The sequence below is a fragment of the Rhamphochromis sp. 'chilingali' genome, assembly GCF_963969265.1.
Source record: "Rhamphochromis sp. 'chilingali' genome assembly, chromosome: 12".
NCBI lineage: Eukaryota > Metazoa > Chordata > Actinopteri > Cichliformes > Cichlidae > Rhamphochromis > Rhamphochromis sp. 'chilingali'.
Window position 1 is genome coordinate 36,069,016 of NC_137939.1, and position 22,687 is coordinate 36,091,702.

General features: G+C 45.8%; 1 protein-coding gene across 1 annotated transcript in view; it reads right to left on the reverse strand.

The window, feature by feature from the left end:
- LOC308407343 (IQ motif and SEC7 domain-containing protein 1-like) overlaps positions 1-22,687 on the reverse strand; it is a gene marked incomplete at its 3' end in the record, with an annotated part of 75,262 nt that overhangs the window by 12,265 nt on the left and 40,310 nt on the right. The window contains exons 2-13 of the mRNA XM_080898908.1: positions 16,118-16,286; positions 15,414-15,581; positions 14,634-14,807; positions 14,436-14,531; positions 12,041-12,639; positions 9,962-10,873; positions 8,719-8,877; positions 7,805-7,927; positions 7,546-7,712; positions 6,762-6,901; positions 4,466-4,591; positions 2,502-2,601 (exon numbers count right to left, since the gene is read on the reverse strand). Coding sequence (XP_080755034.1) covers positions 2,502-2,601; positions 4,466-4,591; positions 6,762-6,901; positions 7,546-7,712; positions 7,805-7,927; positions 8,719-8,877; positions 9,962-10,873; positions 12,041-12,639; positions 14,436-14,531; positions 14,634-14,807; positions 15,414-15,581; positions 16,118-16,286 — 2,933 coding nt within the window. The remainder of the gene's footprint in view (positions 1-2,501; positions 2,602-4,465; positions 4,592-6,761; positions 6,902-7,545; positions 7,713-7,804; positions 7,928-8,718; positions 8,878-9,961; positions 10,874-12,040; positions 12,640-14,435; positions 14,532-14,633; positions 14,808-15,413; positions 15,582-16,117; positions 16,287-22,687) is intronic.

Sequence of the window (22,687 nt, forward strand, 5' to 3'; positions counted from 1 at the left end):
GGATATCTGGTTACTGGAGTTATGGGTGCAGCAGCTTACACTGACAGACTTCCTCACTGTCATGAACCTTTCCGTCCATCTTCGTGCAGTTGGTCTCCTCTGGAAAATAGTTTAATGTAGTTTTCTTACAAATAATACGGCTTACAGTGTCACCTATTAGCTCGTTTACTGTTTGCACACTTTTAATTCAAAGATGAAAACTGCCGGCTCCAACAATAAATAAATAAATAAACAACACGGCAGGTAGCAAAATGCTAGCACTGGGGATTCAAAATGTTCAAAAAGTGTGAGACACATGGTTGATTCCATAATCTGAGGACATCAGGAAACCCCAGTGCACGCGCGTGAGACACGGTGTGGATTTGTGCCCTTTTAACTGCACCCAGCAGTGGTGGTGGTGTAGGCACTTCTAGGTGCTTCTACATCACTTAGCTGTTAAGATCCATTTAATGGCTTCAAATGAGACTTTAGTTTTGTGTCAGCTGAGATTTTGTGGGAGGTTCTGCATCGTTTCACGTACATATTTATACATACAGGCTCTTTGAGAGAAAGGGGTGGGTATGTAATTTCAGAGCCGAACTCTCTCTCTGAGTGAGAGATCCTGTTAACAGGCGCTCAGGCAGATTTGAAACACCTCCAACTCCAATCTGCTGCGTGGAGCTGAGAGCCAATTCATCTCTGCTGAAGAAGCAGAGGCTTGGAAACCACACACGCCCACACACACAAACAAACATAACTCTATAGGACTGTGTTAACGTTGTTATTGAAAAATGTTTTGAGAAACGTTGTCAAGCAGCCTCGTTTTCAGGTTGACAGACGTATATTTAGGAAATCCTGTGATGTGCTTCCACCGTTCCTTTCAAACACGGCTTGTGTTGTTGGTGCTGTGCTGACTGACGGTGTCTGTCTTTTAAAGAAACGGCTGTAATTGGAAAAGGAAGTAAAATAATCTTTTGCCAAGTGATTATTAACAGATTGTTGAGAATATTTCCAACTAGGACAGAACCTCCAATTTTTGTTTTTTATATGAAATCCAAGAGAAAGTGTCCTGCTCGTACCAAACGAAGGCACGTGACGTGAAAAACACAGCCTGTCGTGTAAATGTTGGTCAAGCTTTTACAAAGGAGCTGCAGTTTTAATTATTAACCCACTGAATGCATAAGAAATAAGAACATGTTCTTTTGTGTTTTGACTGCCATATCTAAGCCATTATTAACTTTCAGGTAAGTTAATGTATTTAATGTTTCCCCTTTTTCGACTCGCTGACATGTATAATATGTATTACCCACCTGACGGCTGTGTCTGGATGTTTTATGGCACCAAACTGCAAAAACTCACCTTCACAAGTCCAAAGGATGAGAGAGATGTAACCTAAAGACGGCATTTGTGGCTGGTTGGTTCAACACTTGTGAAATGCCCCAACAGACACCAGATGTATTGTGATAATGTTAAAGACGGATCCTGATGAATTCCCATGACTCCGACATTTGGGACGGTTTTTATTTGAAGCATCGCAGACATGCTGAGTGACACAGGCACCTCGCAGGGTGACGTCTCGTCTCCTTAAACCCTCCTTGTGGATATGCTGTTACCAGATCGCTACACGTAGCTACGCTGCAGCTTTCCGTCCCCTCAGACTGTACACACAGCAGCTGTACAGCCCTTGAGTACTAACTCTGCATCTGTTAAACCTCTGTGAACCTCCTTTACATTCTGCCATGAGTACAGCGATAACACAATGACAACCTGCAGCCGTGTAGCCTCGTCCGTTAGCATGGACGGAGAGTCTGACATTATGATCAAAGAAATCAAGAAAGCTTCATTTTGAACTCAGCTGGTATTTTACTGTAGCTGATACCTCCAATATAAGGAAATGGAGGCACATTAGTTTAGACTTTCCACATTTTTTAACGTTTTCAGTTCCCATATTCATAACTTTTATTTTTATTTCTTAAAACATGAAGTTAACTAGGAGGTATTTGCTTACTGAAGCAACTAACACTTTCTCCATTTCCCCTGCAATCAGCGATACCAAATTACATAGGACGTTCTTGGAAAGAGACCTGCAATTATGTGAAAAGCTGCCACAAAATTAGCAGGAAGTTGCAGGACTTGTAAATTAAACCGTTGTAATTCTACAGAGATTCAGCATGTTCAGATTCAGAGTTTCTCATAAAGAACAAAGTATTTGAGTAGCTCGACAACAGCAGCATCTTTTTCAGTGGGATGTCAAAAATATGCTTGGAAATATCCTTAAATCGAGCAAAGCCCTGAGAAGTGAGCTGGCAAATCCATACAGACAACACGTGTGCAGCAATCAGGGTATTCATATATTTACAGCACCATGTGTTTCATGCATGTGTGACTGTTTTCAGTGCGCCTGCTGACTGCTGGGTAAAAATAGAGTCAAGCAAGTACAAAAAAGAAAAGGAGACATAGAGACTAAAACGAGAGAGGCGGAGGAAGATGGATGAGAGGAGGCAGCAGAGAGCAGTACTTACAGGTGTTTTGGAAAGTGTGGACCTGCATGTCGACCAGAGGAAACGATTGTCTGAAGCTGTACGTCACAGAGGTCTTCTTCTTTTGGAAGATCTTTGTCACCTGAGGAGGAGGAATTAAAATAAGGGAAAAGAAGGTAAAGAAGTCCTGCGTGAAAATACACACAAACACCAAAACACCGACAGGTACTGTGTCGAAAACAAGCAGATGTGCATCTGTAAAAAAGTTTAAAAAAGAAACAAGTGAAAAGAGAATATAATTAAAATCTCTCCGTGGGAAGCTCCTGGTGACTGCAGACACAAAACACTGTCTTCCCTCAGAGAGTTCAAACCATAACCAGCGAGTGAAGACTAAACGAATCAGCGAGTGGAGAAAAACGAAGGTCAAAGGTCGAAATCTAAACCAAGCTCTCCCAGCTGATAAACATGGGGCCTGTCTCAATGTGCGTACTTGTGTTCTCGTGTACTCGTGATACGGCATCAGTCGGAGACCAAGTACTGTTCCAATTCGAAGTACGCATCAAGCCGAGAACGCAAAAAAGTCCCGGATGTGTTCTCCGCCCGTTTTATCGAGCATGCATCGGTGGTGACTTGTGTGGACTTAGTACAGCTAAATATCCCAGAATGCATTTCGTCCAAAACTCAAACGCGGCAATGGCGGACGAGCGGGGCTAAAAACGTTTAAATATTACTCTTTCTGGGTCACAAAATAAACTTTTAAGTTATTTTCAAGCGTGTAAACTTCAAATATCTGCTCGATTTATCAAGATATCATATATTTCCAAACGCACTCCGATGTTTTCGGAGACATCCGTGACCCGCCAGCTCCATAGCAGACAGCGAGGTCGAGGATCACTAGAGCCGGCGAGAACAGCGGACTCCCGGCACATTGTTTCCAACCCCCCCCCCCCCGCGGTCTTTTCGCTACTCAGGTTAAACAAACCCCAGCAGCTGTCTATTGTATTGAGTGTCCACTACAATAAAAATAAAAGCGTTCTAACACCTCACCTGCTTGTTTTTATTAAGACATACATGTACACTATTTTTATTAATAGAGATTTCACTGCTGAGGTTAAACATGATATATAAGTCACGATTAAATCGGGCTGTGATTAAAGTTCAGCTTCATAACATATTACTCACAGTTAAATTAAGAGGGGACGGCAGTAAAAACTCCGGACCTGTGACATCATCAAGTACGCTGGTCTTCCAATTGTCCGTGCTCGCGTTCTCGGCAAGTCCGGACTCGCGTACTTGAGAATTGAGAAAGGGCCCTGGACTTCTTACTGATTTTGCTTCAGCTACTAAATCTTAGCAGCACTGCCTAAAAACATAACAGCAAAAATCAAGCAGCATCTGACCAGAAAACTGAGAATTTGAGCCAAATACTGAGCGTCTCCTTAGCTGCAGTTTGGTCTCCACTCTCTCCAGTTCAGCTGCACTCGCTCACTCGACTCTAAACTCTGCAGTTTGCTGCTGAGCAGGTTGTTGAAGCATGCATGACGAAAACAGCGGAGAAAACCAGAAACGTAAAGTCTCAGTGGAGAAACATGAGACCCGATGGGTAAAACTCGCTGACAAATCCTGGTTTTTTTGGTCTTTTCTCGTAAAGTCGCGCTGTCAGACTTCCTGACATTTCTGGAGCACTGCTTAAACATGAGCAGGGCATTATGGGATAAAATGGTACTCCAGTGATGCAAAAATCCTTTTATCTCACATGTGAGTGAATCTTAAGGTTGTGCAAGAATCGGTGGTCACACTGGTCCTTAAATGGTGCAATAACCAAACACACACTCTGCAAAGTCACACTAAATGACTCTGTTTTCCACTAAATCCACAGCTGATGGACCAGAAGCGCAATGCAAACTGAAACCTAACCTTGGTTTAGATTTAAGTGAGTTGTTCTGGTGACTTTATATCCCTGTGAGAAGCAAAAGCACATGTCACACACAGAGTGCATCGTTTACCATAAGCAGGTCGTTGAACAGGAAGACTTCTCTCTGGTGGACGCCGCTCCTCTGAGCTCTGTTTGGATCGGGAACCTCGAACAGCTGACAGCAGCACACCAACCTGCGATGAGGCAGCGACAGCACCTGCAACACACACACAGACAGACACACACTTCTGTGACCTGCCCTGTATCAAAAGGTTATTATGTACTAAAAAAGAGGCAGGGATAAAAAAAGAGCATAATTGTAGTTAAATGCAATGATTTATGTTAAAGCATGTCGGATTTTTGATCTCTGAAATGTGACTGAATGACTGTGTGAGCAGAGTTATGTCCCTGCAACATAAAATCAACTATATTCTCGTGCATAACACAGATAACATTCCTGACACTGATGTGGGACCTGCAGAGTCACATTGTCAGTGGACTGAGTGATAACTCAAGACTACGGATGGTGGAACATACACAGTTTTATCCTGTTACTTAAAAAGTCATTATTGATGCCACTTTAGTTATTTATAGCTATGGTGTTGTAATGATAACAGTAATTACATCTAATTACATTAAAGTATCAAGCTGAAACTGATACTGAAATCCTACAGCGATGAAATCCATGAAACCTGTTCAAACACATGCAAAGGATCCACCCGTCCATCCATCCATCCACCCACCCGTCCATCCATCCATCCATCCATCCATCCGTCCACCCACCCGTCCGTCCGTCCATCCATCCATCCATCCATCCATCCGTCCGTCCGTCCGTCCATCCATCCATCCATCCATCCACCCACCCACCCACCCGTCCACCCATCCACCCACCCACCCGTCCATCCATCCATCCATCCATCCATCCACCCACCCACCCGTCCATCCGTCCATCCATCCATCCATCCGTCCATCCATCCATCCGTCCATCCACCCACCCACCCGTCCATCCGTCCATCCATCCATCCATCCGTCCATCCATCCATCCGTCCATCCACCCACCCACCCGTCCATCCGTCCATCCGTCCATCCATCCACCCACCCACCCGTCCATCCGTCCATCCCTCCATCCACCCACCCGTCCATCCCTCCATCCCTCCATCCACCCACCCACCCACCCGTCCATCCGTCCATCCATCCATCCACCCACCCACCCACCCGTCCATCCGTCCATCCATCCGTCCGTCCGTCCGTCCATCCATCCGTCCGTCCGTCCGTCCATCCATCCACCCACCCACCCACCCGTCCATCCGTCCATCCATCCGTCCATCCGTCCATCCACCCATCCACCCACCCGTCCGTCCATCCATCCGTCCATCCGTCCATCCATCCACCCACCCGTCCATCCGTCCATCCACCCATCCATCCATCCACCCACCCACCCGTCCACCCGTCCATCCATCCGTCCGTCCATCCATCCATCCGTCCGTCCATCCGTCCATCCATCCGTCCATCCATCCATCCATCCACCCACCCACCCACCCACCCGTCCATCCATCCGTCCATCCGTCCGTCCATCCGTCCATCCATCCACCCACCCACCCGTCCATCCATCCATCCATCCATCCGTCCATCCGTCCATCCATCCGTCCATCCATCCATCCATCCATCCGTCCGTCCATCCATCCATCCATCCATCCATCCATCCATCCATCCGTCCATCCATCTCTACCGATTGTAAAGCACTTTGGTCAGTTCTGTTTTCAAATGTGCTATACAAATAAATTTTGAATTTGAATCCATCCATCCATGTGATTTAAAAGACTGAATAGACTCGGCGGTACGAACATGAACAGGGAGGTTATTCCAGGTGCTACGGTTGCAAAGGCCCGGTCACCTCTCGACTTCAGTCGAGACCTGGGTTGAGCTAGGAGCATCTGATTGGACGATCTTTGTGCTCTATTGTGATTGTACAAGTGGAGGAGTTCGGAAAGATAGCTGGGCGCTAAATTATTTAGAATATTAAAAGTGAACAAAAGAATTTTAAAATCGATACGATATTTAACAGGGAGCCAGTGTAAGTTGGCTAAAATTGGAGTGATGTGTTCATAGATTCTTGTACCTGTCAAGAGACGCGCAGCTGCATTCTGAACTACCTGAAGCCGGTAAAGAGACGAATGTTGGAGGCCCAAGTAGAGGGAGTTACAGTAGTCCAGTCTGGATGTGATAAATGCGTGGATTTGGATTTTGGCTAAATCAAAAGCTTTGCTGTTGCTATAAAGTTAAGTTATAAATAAAAACCCATCATGATGCTATTTTTAAAAGCATCCACCTGGAACCTTTGTGCAGTGTAACAGATATTTTCATCTCGGGGTGTAAGAGCGTCTTACGGGTTTCTTGCCGACCACCATCCTCTCCACCGCCTGGACCTGGGACACGTGGTCATCGTTTGTCCTAAGCTCCCACTTCTGGATTCTTCCATAGATCGCCACCAGCAGGTCCCGGGGAATGTCTTGACCATTATCGACACCTGTTGGGATCACAGGTAAGAGTTTGACATGTATCTTTTGTGCAGGCACAATGTTTACTCCTGTTTTATCATCCGGTGCTTCCTTTCCTCAGTTCATCCACATGGCTGGCTGCTGTCTGCGACTGTGATCTCAGTGACTGTCTGTGCCATGCTTAGTCAGATTTGTTCCAGCTGTCGTCAGACAAAAATGTGTCATTCTCTAAAAATCTGACGTTAAGCGTTTTGGCTAAATTGATGAGTCACAGACAGAAACAGCACAAACACCAGCAAAGTTTCACTCTTAGCTTCAGAGCACACTGCAGTGCTGCACCGAGTGTTTCATTCTGGATCTCATCAGTTAAATGACATGAGAATGAACAGCAAACTGCTGTGTTGTTTTAGCCACATGCTAACGGTTAAATAATGCTTCAAGCGGATAAAAAATCCTTTAACATGGAGCGGACATTGTCCACACCAGGAGGAGGTCAAGAGGTTTCAGCCTCTTTCCTAAACTGTAGTTTTACCATTTATTTGTTGCAGGTTTATGAGGTTTTACATGACGACAGCCTGCAGCATTTCTGCTGCTCTCAGACTCAAACACTGATTTTAACATTTTACAGCCCTGCATCGTTTCAGACTGATTATGGGGGCGCTGCTATACGGACCACGCAGGTTCTTGATGAAGTCCTCGAGCTTCATCTTCCTCTCCGGCTTCACGTTGGGGCTGTACATGTCTGTGTTGAGGAGGATGATGGCAAAGGCCAGGATAAAGATGGTGTCTGGATTCTGGAACTGCCGGATCAGCACCGGGTTACAAACGCAGTATCGCTGACTGCAGAGCGAGAGAAAGGGGAGCATCACAAACTGCACAGACGACTCAGCTCTTTGATATTTGATCAAACCCTCCGCGACGCCGTTTAATACCTGAAGGCCTCCACCAGCCGCTCCACCCGCTGGGCTTCACCCTGAACTTTGATCTGAGCTTGGAACTTCCTCAGAGCGTCGTCCAGATCCATCCCTGAGAAATCCATCTCATCCAGGACACAGCTAAAGAAAGAGACAGAAAACGCTGATCATTATCCACAAACGCATTCCTTAAGCCTCGTCTTCACCTACTCCTGACAGCTCAGAGGCCTGTGAAGCAGGAGTCGGGGTTTAATGTGGTCCCTTCAGGTTTAAGGCTGTGTTTCAATACTATGAAGGTAGTTAATGATTCTCTGAGGTACATCACCGCTCATACCGCCTTACCTGGTGCAGAGCATGGTATGTTTAAGATAAGATATGAAACCACTGCCTATTGACCCACCAGTTCTCTGGAAAACAGTGTCAGCATTTCCAGAAGATCCCCCCGAGGTAGCAGGATGTCCTGAAGAGTTAGAGGTTATCTAAAGTCGTCTTTCTCAGTAAATATCAATAAAAAATACAAATCCGTGCATGGATGAATTTATTGGATGGGATGATATGATTCAACACAGTGATGTATTACAGGCTTTGTTCATGTTCTCAGTCATTTCTCTCAGACTGTGAGAGCTGCAGCTGAAACGATCTGTAAAAGCAGACTTAAGTCACTGGATACTTTAATTACAGTCAGATCTTTCTGTGCTGTTAATGATAAACACATTCACTGCCAGCTTTCCTCCCTGGCTTTAGATAGACTGCAGCTTTCTTTCTGCTTCACCACCCTGTGAAGGTATGTCTTTCAGCCCAGTCAAAGCTAAACTTTCACTGTTTTCAATAATTATCGCTCAGTTAGGACAAGCCTACCTTGTAACCACATAAACGCAGACACCTGTCCACAGTAAAACATTCACTGAAAGGACTTTAACATTTGCACTCACTCAAGGACGTCTTTGTTGAACTGCTGCCGGCTTCCCAGAAACTCTCCGATCATCTGCCTGCTCAGGCCTTTCCTCTCCAGGATGAAGCGGGCGATGCCCACTGGCGTGTCTGACACAAACCCCCTCTCGATCAGGTACTGGATCCCCTTCTCTGGCTTCCTGTAGACCAGAGGAAACACGGCCTCTTAAGTTGTTTGCTCTGGGACTGAAATTCTTTTTATTGGTTGTCTTGTTTTTATTGGTTGCTCCGTTCTACGCTGCTGAGAAGTCTAATATTTTGGCTTTTTAAAATTCTGATACATAAAAAAAACTCCTCTAAACTTAGAAACTTAATTTCAGTAAAACATTCAGAGAGTCCAGAGAATTCTCTGTACACATGGGACCAGGTTAAAAACCAACACTGGATGGCAGTGCTCTCTTCAGCCCCTCCACACGATCTAACATTTAAAGCTAACATCTAACTTGTTATCAACAACAGTACGGGTAACTTAAACGTCTATGAAGGCATCATTAATGCTGAATGAAACATTCTAACAACACGACTCACTAACTTCCTCAGAGCGTCGTCCAGACACTCTGAGGAAGTTCCAAGCTCACTATGTGTTAACAGACCTCTCTGCATTGAATCATGCTTGTTATTCATCTCTGTCTCTCTTCCACAGCATGTCTTTATCCTGTCCTCCTTCTCTCACCCCAACCAATCCCAGCAGATGGCCCCGCCCCTCCCTGAGCCTGGTTCTGCTGGAGGTTTCTTCCTGTTAAAAGGGAGTTTTTCCTTCCCACTGTCGCCAAAGTGCTGCTCATAGGGGGTCATATGATTGTTGGGTTTTTCTCTGTATCTATTATTGTAGGATCTACTGTACAATATAAAGCGCCTTGAGGCGACTGTTATTGTGATTTGGAGCTGTAGAAATAAAATTAAATTGAATGACACTGCTGCTAACAGTGTGGGTGCTTATCTCTCCACCCCCCTGCTCAGAAATAAGGACACAACCAAGAAGGCTCTGAACTGTTGTCAGACGAAGAAGAGATGGTCTGACACTAAGCAGCCCTGATCGCACACTGGGGCTGGGTTACATATGTTGTTCTGTTTGCTGCAGTATGAGCAGACAGTTTCCTCCATGTTGTACTTTTGTGTCTGACATCAGGTGTTACTGATCTGACTTATGCCTGGATTCTTTGAACTCACAGGAGGCCGATTATTGCTCTGAGTCTTCTGGATTATGTTTGCAGACGTTCTTACTTGTTGAATAAGTTGAGTCCAATGCGGTACTGCCGCCGCTGCACCACGTCGTTGTTGAACGCAGGTGAGTCCCAGCTATGACGGCTCTCCCTTTGATAGGTCTGCTTTCCCAGCGCAGCTCCTCCGATTGGCTCCCGGAGGCTGTCGCGGGACGAGGAGCCGGAGCTGCAGTTGTTGACCGTTGTGTCATCGTTGGAGTTGGTGGTGGTGGAGTTGACGCTCTCGTTGTCTCCATCAGAGCAGAGCAGGTGGTGGTGGTGGAGGTGGGGGTGGTGAGCGTGGTGCTGCTGCGCCTCCATGCTTTGGAGCGCAGAGGAGGACGAGGACAGCGGCGAGGGCGTCAGCGGTGGCAGGGGGGAGAGAGGTGTGAGGGGCGGTACGGGAGATGGCAGCGGGGAAGAAGGGGGTTCGGGGTAAGCGTGAGGGAGGTGGTGGTGTTGATGGTGCAGGTGGTGGTAGTGGTGCTGGGCGAAGTGGTGAGCGTGCTGCATGTAAGGGCTGCCGCCGTGTCCGTGGTGCATGTGCATCATGTGATGCTGGGTGTACTGAGGGTGGTGGTCGAGGATGGTGGGGAGGTGGGGGATGGGTGAAGGGTGAGGGTGGGGGTGCTGGAGTGGGTGAGGGAGCGGGTGCGAGGGCAGGGTGCGGGCCGAAGGCATCGGCAGGGGGACGTTGGAGGGGCTGCGAGTCTGTCCCTGCGCCGTGGCGACCGAGCGGCCGTTGGGTTTGTGTTTGATGGTTCCCTGCGGAGATTCGGCTTCGCTGCTTCCTCCGCCTCCTCCTCCTCGCTCATCTTCTCCGCTTTCACCTTCCACTCCTCCCCCCCTCCTATCCCTCTCCCCACTTCCTCCCCGCTCGACTCCTGACGGCTCCTGTTCGTACACCAGGCGTCCGATAGACCCTCGCTCTGACCTGAAGATGGGAACGATACAATGAATTATGACTGCACATCTTCTAGTCACCTGATTCTAATGGAGCAAAGCGGTAATCATACTGACGGAGGATTGTAAGGATGTGGAATGGAAAAATACAGGCTGTTATATAAAGTAAAACTAGAGGTTGAGCCTATAAACATATGAGTAAAATCACTACATTAGAAACACAGCAGGGTTCAGGCACTTTAATAAAGTCTCACTTTCATTTAGACCTCCTTTAAAAGGTGAACGTAGCTTCCAGGCTTGACGGTGAAGTAGAGCTGGGCGATAGAACGAGAACGATATGTATTGCGAAATAACTTTTTCTCGATAGAAAAATTAAACTATTGCGATAGGCCTCACCGCTCTTGTTCTCTTAAAAAACATAAAAAAGAACAGCCAATCCAAATTAAGTAGCGCAGAGCCGAACCAATCCCAGCTGCAGCGTCACGTCACGTGACTTGTTACGTACAGCACAAGTGCCAAGCCGCACATGTGTATTTGTTTGGGAAGCCGCCAGCCGCCGTGCCGCCCGGGTAATGGAGGAAATGAGTGTGCCGACTAGAGAAAAATCAACCGAGAGCGTGACCGAAGAGAAAACAGATGATTTATTTTATTTTTAGAATTAATAATTGCCTTTTGTGTAGTTTGCAATATTTGCCTTTATTTATCTGAAAAAGTCTCATGTTCCTTAAGTACATCTACCCTGTTGAACTTATTATGGGAAATAAATATTTAAATCAAAACAAGCTGCTGATTATTTCACATTTTACTTGTGAGCAACGGCACATTTAAATCTTACAAATATAGTTATTTGGCTTATATCGTGATAGATATCGTTATCGCCTGAAATGAAAAAAACATATCGTGATAAACAATCTCATATCGCCCAGCTCTACACTGAATCATTCATTAAAGTTCCTGCAGTGTTTCTAAGGGTCAACAGTGACGAGCTGGAAGCTCATCTTTTAAATATGGACTTCATGTGTTCATGTGAAGTATTGACTAATTTCAAACGTCTTGCAGGAATTTTGTGTTTTGACCGTGCATGTGGCCTTGTCCTACAGCGCCCCCTGGTGAGGACGCTCGCGTCTGCGTCTGTTTTCATGCAGATTCTGAACGAGTTCATCCAGAAAGTGAAACGAGACGTTTAAGTGCTGCTGACCTGTCGCTCATGTCCACTGAGCTGTCGCTGGGCGGTTCGATGGTCAGGACGGGGAGATGTCCTCCTCCTCCACCCCTGCCTCTGTACTCGCCCCGACACTCTGTGCAGGGGGTGCTGCTCCTCCGGCTCGTGTTGCTGCCTCCCTCCGTCTCCCTGCTGTCTTCTCTCCCCCCTGCACTTCCTCCTCCCCCTCCTCCCCAGTACTCTGTATCAGAGCTGGAGGCGGGACGGGACAGCGGCGAGGAGGGGAGGCAGCCTTCATCCATGTACAGGGTGACATCACTGAAGGAGGTAGCGGTGCTGTCCTCATGCATGGAGGCACCTCCTCCTGCCCCCGCCCTCCCCCCTCCTCCCCCCGTCCGGCCCGCAGCACGTCGGGAAGATGTCGTGCTGTTGCGCCACGCACACTGTCTGTAGTCTTCCTCCTCGTCTTCCTCCTCGTCCTCTTCCCCTTCTTCCTCCTCCTCTTCTTCCTCCTCATCGCCCTCCTCTTCGTCCTCGTCATCGTCCTCCTCTCCATCTCCTCCCGCTTCCTGTGAGTCTTCACGGCCGGACTGGCAGGTGAGGGAGTCGTCCATGGAGTCTGCCAAGGACTTAACCTGCAGTGCACGAACGTAACGTCACGACACAGAAAATACAGAGAAAATATAAAGAGAAAAAATATCCCGAGCTGACGATGAGAAGGTCAGAAGAAGAAAATCGCTGCACAACTCCTGTCAGGAGAAAGACGGCTGTGGAAATCTGCACTCATGTTTCTTTCTGTTTGTTTGACCTTTGCTGAGAGACGGCCAAGAATCTGCCGCAGGATGGGAAGAGACTCCCGGGGATCCGCTCTAATCACTTCTGATTCATTTTCATTTAGCTTCAGGAAACTCTGGGACATCCAGCACTTTATAACAGATATACAAGATATCATCTGAGTTAGGCTGACTTCTTTGTTAGTTTTTAATATAATATACATCTGTGTGTGTCATTTGCATAAAAAAGGATAAAATCATGTTTGCAAATGACATGAGTACTCGGAGGCACAAAAATGGAAGATGAGTCAGGAAAGGGGCAAAAACAGAAAATCGTTTCTGGTTAGGAAAGGATTAAAACGATTACTTTTCTGCTTATCAGGAAAAGAATGACTCCACCAATCCTCACACTGAGTGCCTCGCCTACGCGGATATTTATTTGTTCGGTTTTAGGCTCAAGGTAACAGTTCCTGCACAATCCTGCGGGCTTTTAATTTGAAACATCTACGCATACAAATATGTTAAGGTCCGCCTATTAGCATTTTCTAAAACTTTGAAACACATCTCCTGTCTCAGAGGACGGAGATTCCTCAGCATCCATTGGCCCCAATCAATGAACATTTACTTCCAAACCTGCACTTCAGTGACTGTTTCAGTGTTAATTGCTGCCCTGACAGCTGGGACAGCAGCTGCTAACAGTCCTGTAGTTGAAAGCTTGTTTGTGGGGCTCCACAGGGATCCTTGTCTGGGCCAATTCATTTTCCAATAATCGCGACTCTTTTAAGACCATCCAGCATTTAGCAGAGATTTTCTCCCTTTTAAACTCAGAATATTCAAACACTTCTAGAGGTTAACTGCTGAAAATAAAGCTTCCCCCAGATTCCTATTGTATTTACTGGCAACCTCTGATTTAGTAGCTTTATAAACCAAACTGAGCAGTTTTGTTTCAGCTTTGGAGAATCTCAAAGACTCAAAGACTTTAATAATCTAGATAGTATTATGTGTGAACTAAAAAATGTACAGATTATGACAAAATGAGTTTATTTTCATTGATCAGCAGCAAGTCTGAGATTACTTTTGAAACTTTACATATTACTTTTAAAAGGTCAGATGGTCCTGAGCTATAACTCAGACCTTTTGAGGACTTAAAAAGAAGCAACTGGACTTCTTTAGGTTCATGAAGGTGTTTTACTCGATAAACTTCACCAAGCAGACACACCTATGGCATCAATTTCAAAATCCTACGTCACCTCGTTGTCAAGTTATTTCATTCACAAGATTTTCAGAAGATTTTACCTCTGAACTCAGGTAGGCCAAGGTTACTTAGATCTGAACTCGTCTAAGAGTTTTAGTAGCTACACCTATGGCATCAATTTGAAGATTGCCTCGTTTTACGTTGCAGCCCCCCCCGCTCTGTCCACGCAGCCCCCGCCCATCCATCCACCCATCCTTGCAGCTTGGTGGGGTAATAACAATACCCCCACATCCTTTTTTGCCTGAGGAATAATAATTACTATGTATCAACAAACTCTTTTATGAATGAATTATAATTATATTCCTTTATTGTAATAATGCTGTGCACGTTTTGCACATGTGTACTTCAGACCGTGTTCTTTAAACATTTTTCATGACTGTTGAAGATGCTCAAACATCTCTACCTGCTTAGAGAAGGAGTCGTCCACATCTCCGGCGTCCTCTGAGCCCTGCTGACCTGGCGGTCCCTGACCCTGTGGTTGACGCTCATCAAATGAGTACTGCAGCCACCGAAGAAACAACGCATCATTAGAACAAACCGAGCAGAACCTGGTGTGTTTCATTATGTGCTTTTTTACAAGTGTGTGTGAGAGTGTGTGTACCTGCATCCTCATGTTGGACAGGATGATGCGGCGGGTCATCCTGCTCTCTGAGGCGGAGCTGCGAAGCCTCTCAAAGTTCTTGTTCATGCGATACTGCCTGAACGCCGTCTGGATCGTCTTCGCTGCCCGCCGGGACACGAACGGGCCCCCGTACTTCCTCTCAAGCATCTCCACCTATCAGGCCGTACGATCACGCAACCAAACAGAGAGGGAAGAGCAGAAACGATCTTTGCATTTACAGGAAACAGGAAACAAAACAGCAGAAACTTTCAGCGAACCTTTGTGATGTTGCGTGTTACGATGTGTGTAGTTTTGTGTTTTTAGTGAGTAAACCGAAAATTATTACACCGCTCGGCACATCTGACGGTTCCTAAACTGCAGTGGAAACAAAAGGAGCACGGACCAATAAGGAGGTTTGTTAAATGACGCCTCGTGCCTCCAAAGGCAGCTCTGCTCCTTAGCTGCTAACATTTCTAACTATATACCTTTACTTTTGCTTCATTTGAAAGTAAATACATATTATTTCACTAATTTTTCTCTTCCCTATGTAAACCTCCTTATTGGTCCATGCTCCACGTTGCTGTGTCTCTGCCTCTGTGTGCATTACGGATAAAAGGAAGGGCAGAAAATAAAGGTGTCCTGATGTGTCCTCTACCCTGCGGGTGATTGAAAAGGCTGCTTTGTAATGGAGGCGATTACATGGAAAACCTCTCACAGGAACCGCTCCAGTGGTGTTTTTAGAGGTGTTACTTGTGAGGCCGACTTGTTGTGGCATTGTACCTTCTTGTCCTGGAGGTCTGTAGAGAGCTCATAGCTGTCAGATAGAGCCTTGCAGCGTTTGCTCTCCTCCTCCTCTTGCTTGCGGAGCGCCAGGCTGGCTGGCTGGTGTCGGCTGCGCTGAGCCCAGGCGAGGCTCGCTGGGCTGGGGGGCGAGATGGGTGAGCTGCCCTGGAAGAGGACATGATGAGAAGACATGTAATCAGATTTGATTTACTTCTGCTTTTATTTATTCAGGGTAACTTCAGGGAGACAGTACACATAATCCACTGATACAGGTTTTACTGTCAGACTGTTAATTTGGTCAAAAAAAAAGTAAATGGTTTAGTTTAATTATCTCTCAGCCGAACGTTGGATTAAAAAAAGAGATCAATGTGTGTAATTTATTCGTTGGAATAATTTGATCCACGGTTTGACCTCTGTCATACAGCATCAACATCTGTTCCCCTGCCCCGGTGACCCACGAGATATCGCTGCTGTTTCAACCATGTTTGCTGGTTTAGATCAACTTTGTGTTCATTTGAAGCGAGCCCTTCCACCTTAAATGTCCCACTACAGCAGAACGGGGCCACCGAGCTCTTCACAGAGGGGATTAGGATTTTTACAAATGTGGCTGAAGGCGACACCTCCTTTCATAAGCTTCAGAATAAACTTCAGACACCTTTAGTAGCTGCAGATAGACGGTGCATGTGTTTTAGGGTCGGTACCTGTGTATGTGTGTGGGAGGCTCCCAGGGGCCCACCGGAGGAGGGAGAGCCGTAGGGGTCACAGGGGCTGGAGAGGGGGCTGTTGCTATAGCGATGGAAGGGAGGTGGATGGCCAAAGGATGAATCAGAAAAGGTGAGTGCCTCCGGACACTGAGAGTCGCCCTCCACACTGCGAGGAAAGAGACAAAAACACGAGGAGAACGAGAGGACGGGTTATCCATCTGCAGATGCTGCTGATTTCAGGTGAAATCACGCTGAAATAATGAAACAGAAGGTGGGAGAGAAGCTGTGGGATACAGAGAAGGAGGAGGAAACTTGATCCAAACAACTGAGAACAGAATCAGGACGGCAAGAAGGCGGAAGAATGGACTTAAAGAAAAGGAAAAGAAGAAAGGAAATCTGTTGGACAGATGGTGAGGTGGGGAGGAAGAGAAGGGAAAGGAAGGAAAGGAGGTTAAAGAGCAAACTGGAAGAAAGGGAAAAGAGAAAGATGAATAGATTCAGATAAAATAGCTGCACACTGACTAAACCGGACAAACTGACAGAACAAACCACACTTTACCAGAGTGTCAAACCTGACAAACTGGACCAAACCAGAGCAAACTGGCCTAATCCTGACTGCAATGAACTGGAACGAGTTTGTTCAAATCGACCATAATCAGATAAATCTCTACCTCCATCTCACTCCATCACACCAACACTCTGCAGGTCCTTTTTCACTATATCCATGAATCTTCTCTCAGATCTTCCTGTTTTCCTCCCGCCCGGCAGCTCTATCCTCATCATCCCTCTGTCCAGAATATCCACCTCCAAAAATCAAACCACAAAACTGGACCTTACATAAAAACAAACTAAACACATCAAAAGGGTCAAATTAAACCCTTTGAACAGAGTCAATCAGCTGGATCAGCAAGACTAAGTCAGATAAATACAAACTGAATGAAAAAGACCAAAACTGTAGCAAACTCCAATAAAACAAACCACAAAAGAATGTTACTGACATTTATTAAATGGCCTAATCACAGTTACAACCCAAACACAGTGGAACAAAAGTTCAACTGCACCTAACTGGGTCTAAGCTTGAAGAAACCCAGCAAAACCATCCATCCATCCATCCGTTCATCCATCCATCCATCCATCCATCCATCCATCCATCCATCCATCCGTTCATCCATCCGTCCATCCATCCATCCATTCATCCATCCATCCATCCATCCATTCGTCCATCCATCCATCCATTCGTCCATCCATCCATTCATCCATCCATCCATTCGTCCATCCATCCATCCATCCATTCGTCCATCCATCCATTCGTCCATCCATCCATTCGTCCATCTATCCATTCGTCCATCTATCCATTCGTCCATCTATCCATTCGTCCGTCCATCCGTCCATCCGTCCATCCATCCATCCATTCGTCCATCCATCCATTCGTCCATCCATCCATCCATCCATCTATCCATCCATCCATCCATCCATCCGTCCATCCATCCATCTATCCATCCATCTATCCATCCATCCATCCATCCATTCGTCCATCCATCCATCTATCCATTCATCCATCCATCCATCCATCCATTCGTCCGTCCGTCCATCCATCCGTCCATCCATCCATCCATCCATCCATCCATCCATCCATCCATCCATCCATCCATCCATCCATCCGTCCATCTTCTTCCACTTATCCAGCTGACAGGCTCCAGACTAAACAGAACTAAAGCAAACAAAAGGAATGAGTCGCACCAGTTAAACAAAGCCAATAGGAATTTGGCTTAACCCAGAATAAAATGGACTAAAACCGGAAAAGTGGAATAAAAGAGCAGCTGGTGCTAATCTGGCCTAAGTGGAACAACCCAGTCTGAACAAATCACAGATTCAGATGAAGTGGACCAAATCAAACCAAATGGGATGTTCAGACCAACACATGTAAAGTTAGGGAAAAGACTTAATCCAGAGTAAAACCAAATAAAACACTCTTCTTTTCTGTCTTTCGGCCTACTCCCATTCAGAGGGAGTTCTTTCTCCCCACTGACTCCAAATGACTGATTGGGATTCTCTTTCATGTTTTATGGATTTAGCTGCACACTCACATTGAAATCACTTTTAATTGGCCAAACAAAAACAACGTGGAACAATTGGATCAAAGCAGAATAAACAGAAAAAGGGACAAAACAAAACCACGTTTCCTGAACTACCTGTCATGAACTGGGTTAATCCAGATGAAACTGGACAAAATGTATTAGACCATCATACTGTGGTCACCTAGCAGTTCACTGTGTTTAATGCCTCAACAGAGACATCTCGGACAGACTGATGCAGATTACTGCTAAGAGAAACGCTGCGACACAGAAGATCAATCAACTTATTGATAAATAAAGGAGACGAAGAGAGAAGAGAAAAGAGGAGCAATCTATGCGACGGGCGTGTGTTTCATCATCAAAGAGGCTCTTCAGTGTTAATCTAAGACACCCGTGAAGCTGGCACAGAAGCTAACGTGGGCAGTGCCAAGCTAGCAAACACACACACACACACACACGCACACACGCACACACACACACACAGAGTCACATGAGGGTGACTCATGGCAACAGCAGTGTGAGTGTGTGTGTATATGTGTGTGTGTGTGGGTGTACAGTATATGTGAATGTGGGTGTGCAGTGCGTGTTTGCGAGAAGCACAGCGTGAGTGTGTGGGAGACAATGTGTGTGTCTGTGTGTTTGCACAGCTAGCTTTATGAGGACCGAAGTGAGTTTAAGACCTTGGGAAAAGGACATTTCTTTCAAAGTGAGGACGTTCAAATCAGTCCTCTCTTCAGGACTGTTTGACGGGTTCAGATCACAGACTGTGTGAAACTCGTGGTCACAGTGGAGTCACCCACTGGTTTCTGAAATGTCATTTTGCAAACTCCGCTTTAGCTTGATGGCTGTTTTCATCCTGATTTTACTGAAAACAGAGGCGACAGTCTTTGGATGAAGGGTAGAGTGGAGAAAAGGGAGAACACCAGCAAGCCTGGTTAGATGCATCGATGCATTGCAAAGACACAGACACCTGCTAAATAACATCTAGATAAGCATGCAATTACCTCACAACAAGTCATTTTGAAGCCATATTATTTGTCAGAACAGAGTCTAATTAAGTGGCTCAAATTAGCGGAGCTGAAAGTTGTTATAAAGACAGAAATTAGCTATAGACACCACAACATGTTGCAGTGTATCAGGCTGTAACGTGTTTATTTCTGCTGTGTTTTTAACGTCCGAGTCTCATGTTTGAAGCCAGATTCAAGTGGACGTTAGAGGAACTGCAATTTTTGACACTGGGTTTATGTCAGCGACGGTCCCCACGCAAACGGTGACTAGCCTGCCACTGAAGTCCACCGAAGCAACTTGAGGCAGCTTTTACTTTGTGCATCTGACTCAAAGTAGCGTCCATAGTTATTAAAGTGTGTCTGCAGCTGAAATACTGAGGCCAGTGTGTGGCAAGGAAAACGTGACTGATTCGTATTAACAAGCCAAAAGTGCAGCAAGAAAAAACACCAAGCATCACACCACTACTAGTCCTGACTATATGCACAAGGCAGGTGGGTCCACTGATTCACGCCGCAGACAGCGAATCCTGAGCTGTCAACAACAGGCGTGCAGCCTCATCAGGCCGCACTGATTTGTTTAGCTCAGGTGAGCCTTTGCATCATATATCTGCTTCGACCTGTGCAGGGCTAAGAGATGTGCAGAGATGCTTTTCTGCTCAACACTCTTATAAAGAGTGACGCTCAGGCAGTACTCAGAGATCCTGACGCCTCATTTTTCCCATTCTGACGTTTGTGGACATTCACCGAAGCTCCTGGCACGTATCTGCATCCCTTCATGCACAAAGCCACATGTTTGGATATGACCGAATAACTCAAGTCAGTTTATTTATGAGCACTTTTAAGAACAAGTGTTGACCAAAGTGCTGCATAACAGAACATAAATAAATGAAAGAAAAATGAAATGTCAAGATTTAAAGATGCGAGTTTTAATTGCCCAGACTGTTCTGAAGTTTAAGGGCATGTTTTCATCTGTGAAACTAGAAGTGTCTGCTCAGCTGACCTCAGTGATCTTTTGGGAACATGCATTGTTAAAAGGTCAGAAAGGTAAGAAGGCATTTAAAGACTTAAAAACCAACAATTGGAAATAAAGTATCGAATTTCAGGAGCAGGACCACGCTGCCAAACACGCTGTTTCCGGTTCTCATCTATATACGTCTCCCCCAGTTCTACAAGCTGTTCATTCTCATTTACATGCCCCCACCCCCCCCAAAACAGGAAACTGGTGCACCGTCAGGAGTTGCAGATGAGAAAGCAGAACTGAGTGATTTACAGAGGTCTGAACAGTCTCACTTTAGTTTTTCACTTGTTCAGGTTCAACGAGTTTAGCGCCAGCCATGATTTCATGGCAGCGAGTCCAGCAAAGCTGTCAGAGGAGCCGTGGTACGCAGACAGATTTGTGAGTCAGATGCATAACAAGGAAATTCAATTCCATATTTTTGGAAAATTGAAATCAGGAGCATAGAAAGTGAAAAGAGTACAGGACCAAGAATGGAGGTCATGAGAGTGGAGCAGGTGATGATGAAAACCCACCAACGTGACAGAAAAACCTCTGCCTGTGAAACACACACACCTCTAACACACATCTCTGCGGTGCACAGACCAGGAAACACGATGCACTGTATCGAATGCAGCAGCTGAAAGCATGAAAATGGTTGAATCTCCAATTACTAAAAGATCATCAAAAACCTTTCAAAGTGCTGATTTTGTGCTGCGAAACTGGACTGAAATATTTCAGTCTGATATTCGTGTCAGGTATTTATTTCCATCGGGGCCTGGAGATGGTGGAAAACAACTTTCTCCAGTATCTTAGACAGAAAGGGCAGCTTAGGGATCGGCCTAAAGCTTCTTTGACAGACGGCAGAATGATGGCATGTTTAAAACTCAGCAGTCCCTGACAGCGTCCAAGACCTTGTTGTACAGATGGGACATCTAGGGAGCACACAGCAGGCTTCAGATGACCGATCACTTCAGAAAAAGTCTCAAAGGGGTCAAAATCAGCAAAATATTTGGGGAACAGGAAGATCACAGTCAGGGGGAGTGATGTGAGACCTTATACCTGCAACGTTATCACCTATAACTGCTGATAAGTTTATTAGAGATAAGGGCAGAAAAATACTTCTGCTCTTCTGCAACTTTGTAATTAAACACGTCAAACTTTAACAAGGAAATCTGAAGTTGACCCATTAGCTCTCCAACCAATAAGCAGGTGTTCCTCTGCTCTCCTCAGCCAGCCGAGGATGAGCCAGATGTAGGTGAGGAGAGGTGTGTTTGATTTATATCCCAGCTGTGCGCTGAGCCCCGCGCCTCTTTTGGCAGGCTGCTACACTTCACTGAGGTCAGACGGTAAACTTCAGGTGACCCTGACATTAGAAACCATCACATCTGCGCCAGATTCTGCTTTGCAAACTTCTATCTCTGGAAATTTCTCCTTCCAACTCTTAACTGGGAAAAACTGGTTTGCAATTCACAGGTCTGGAACGTGTCTCTGTGAAGAAATGAAATATTTGAACTGGATGTTTTTGCATTTAACATCTTTAATGACAACTGCAGAAATCAGAAGGAAACCATCTGCTTTAAATAGTTTCAAACATTCATGTCTTGGTAGGGTTTTCCTTGTTCTGTTGTGTTTGTCTGCATTCTCTTAAAAACAATGAAGTTAACGGCTCTCATCTTGTGCGTGTGTTCAAAGCCGCCTCCCCAAAATGCATTTGCTTAGCAACACGACCCGGTTACACAATTTTCCTTCTATCGAACTACGCCACCAGCTGTGCCACTACAGGAGGATGCCTCCATCCACAACCAGGGGCTGACGCCTGCGACAGTGACAGGATGTAAATCCCGATGACTCTCCCACGCTTCAGAGCTGGAGGGTTTATTAGCGGCACGCTCCTTCTGGTTGGGGAATGTCGCCGCTGGAAAACAAACATTTCCTGCATGAAACTGCTCAGAGCAAGGTTGGACATCAAGATGAATAAAAGCACCGGACATAAGACACATAAATCTGAATTTAGGGGTGAGCTGGAACTTTATTCGTTATGGAGCATTTAGGATTTTGCCGATATTGTGATTATGAATACTTCCTAGAACTACTTACTCCCACCCCTCCCCCCAGGGACTCCCCAGATAATGTTGTTATCTAACATTATGTCTTTGCATCGTCTCCTCCTGCGCAGCAAACAGCACAGATTACATGAAAGACTCCAACATAATTGACTGCAGCCTGGCTCTGCGAGTCGTGCACGGAGGCTGTTTGCAGGCTTGTGGTAAATCCTGCTGTACAGACGTGGAGGTGGGTGGTGGGGGGGTCTGAGCTGTATATCTATAGAAGATGGCCCTGATACTGGTGGATGTGAGCCGCTCAGTATTAAGACACTAAAAAATGAATAAATAAAAATACTGCAGTGTTTTTTCCTCAGTGTTGTTCAGCTTGACTTGCAGAAAAAAAGCTATCGCAGAGAATTTCATAGATTTCTCCGAGTATGAGA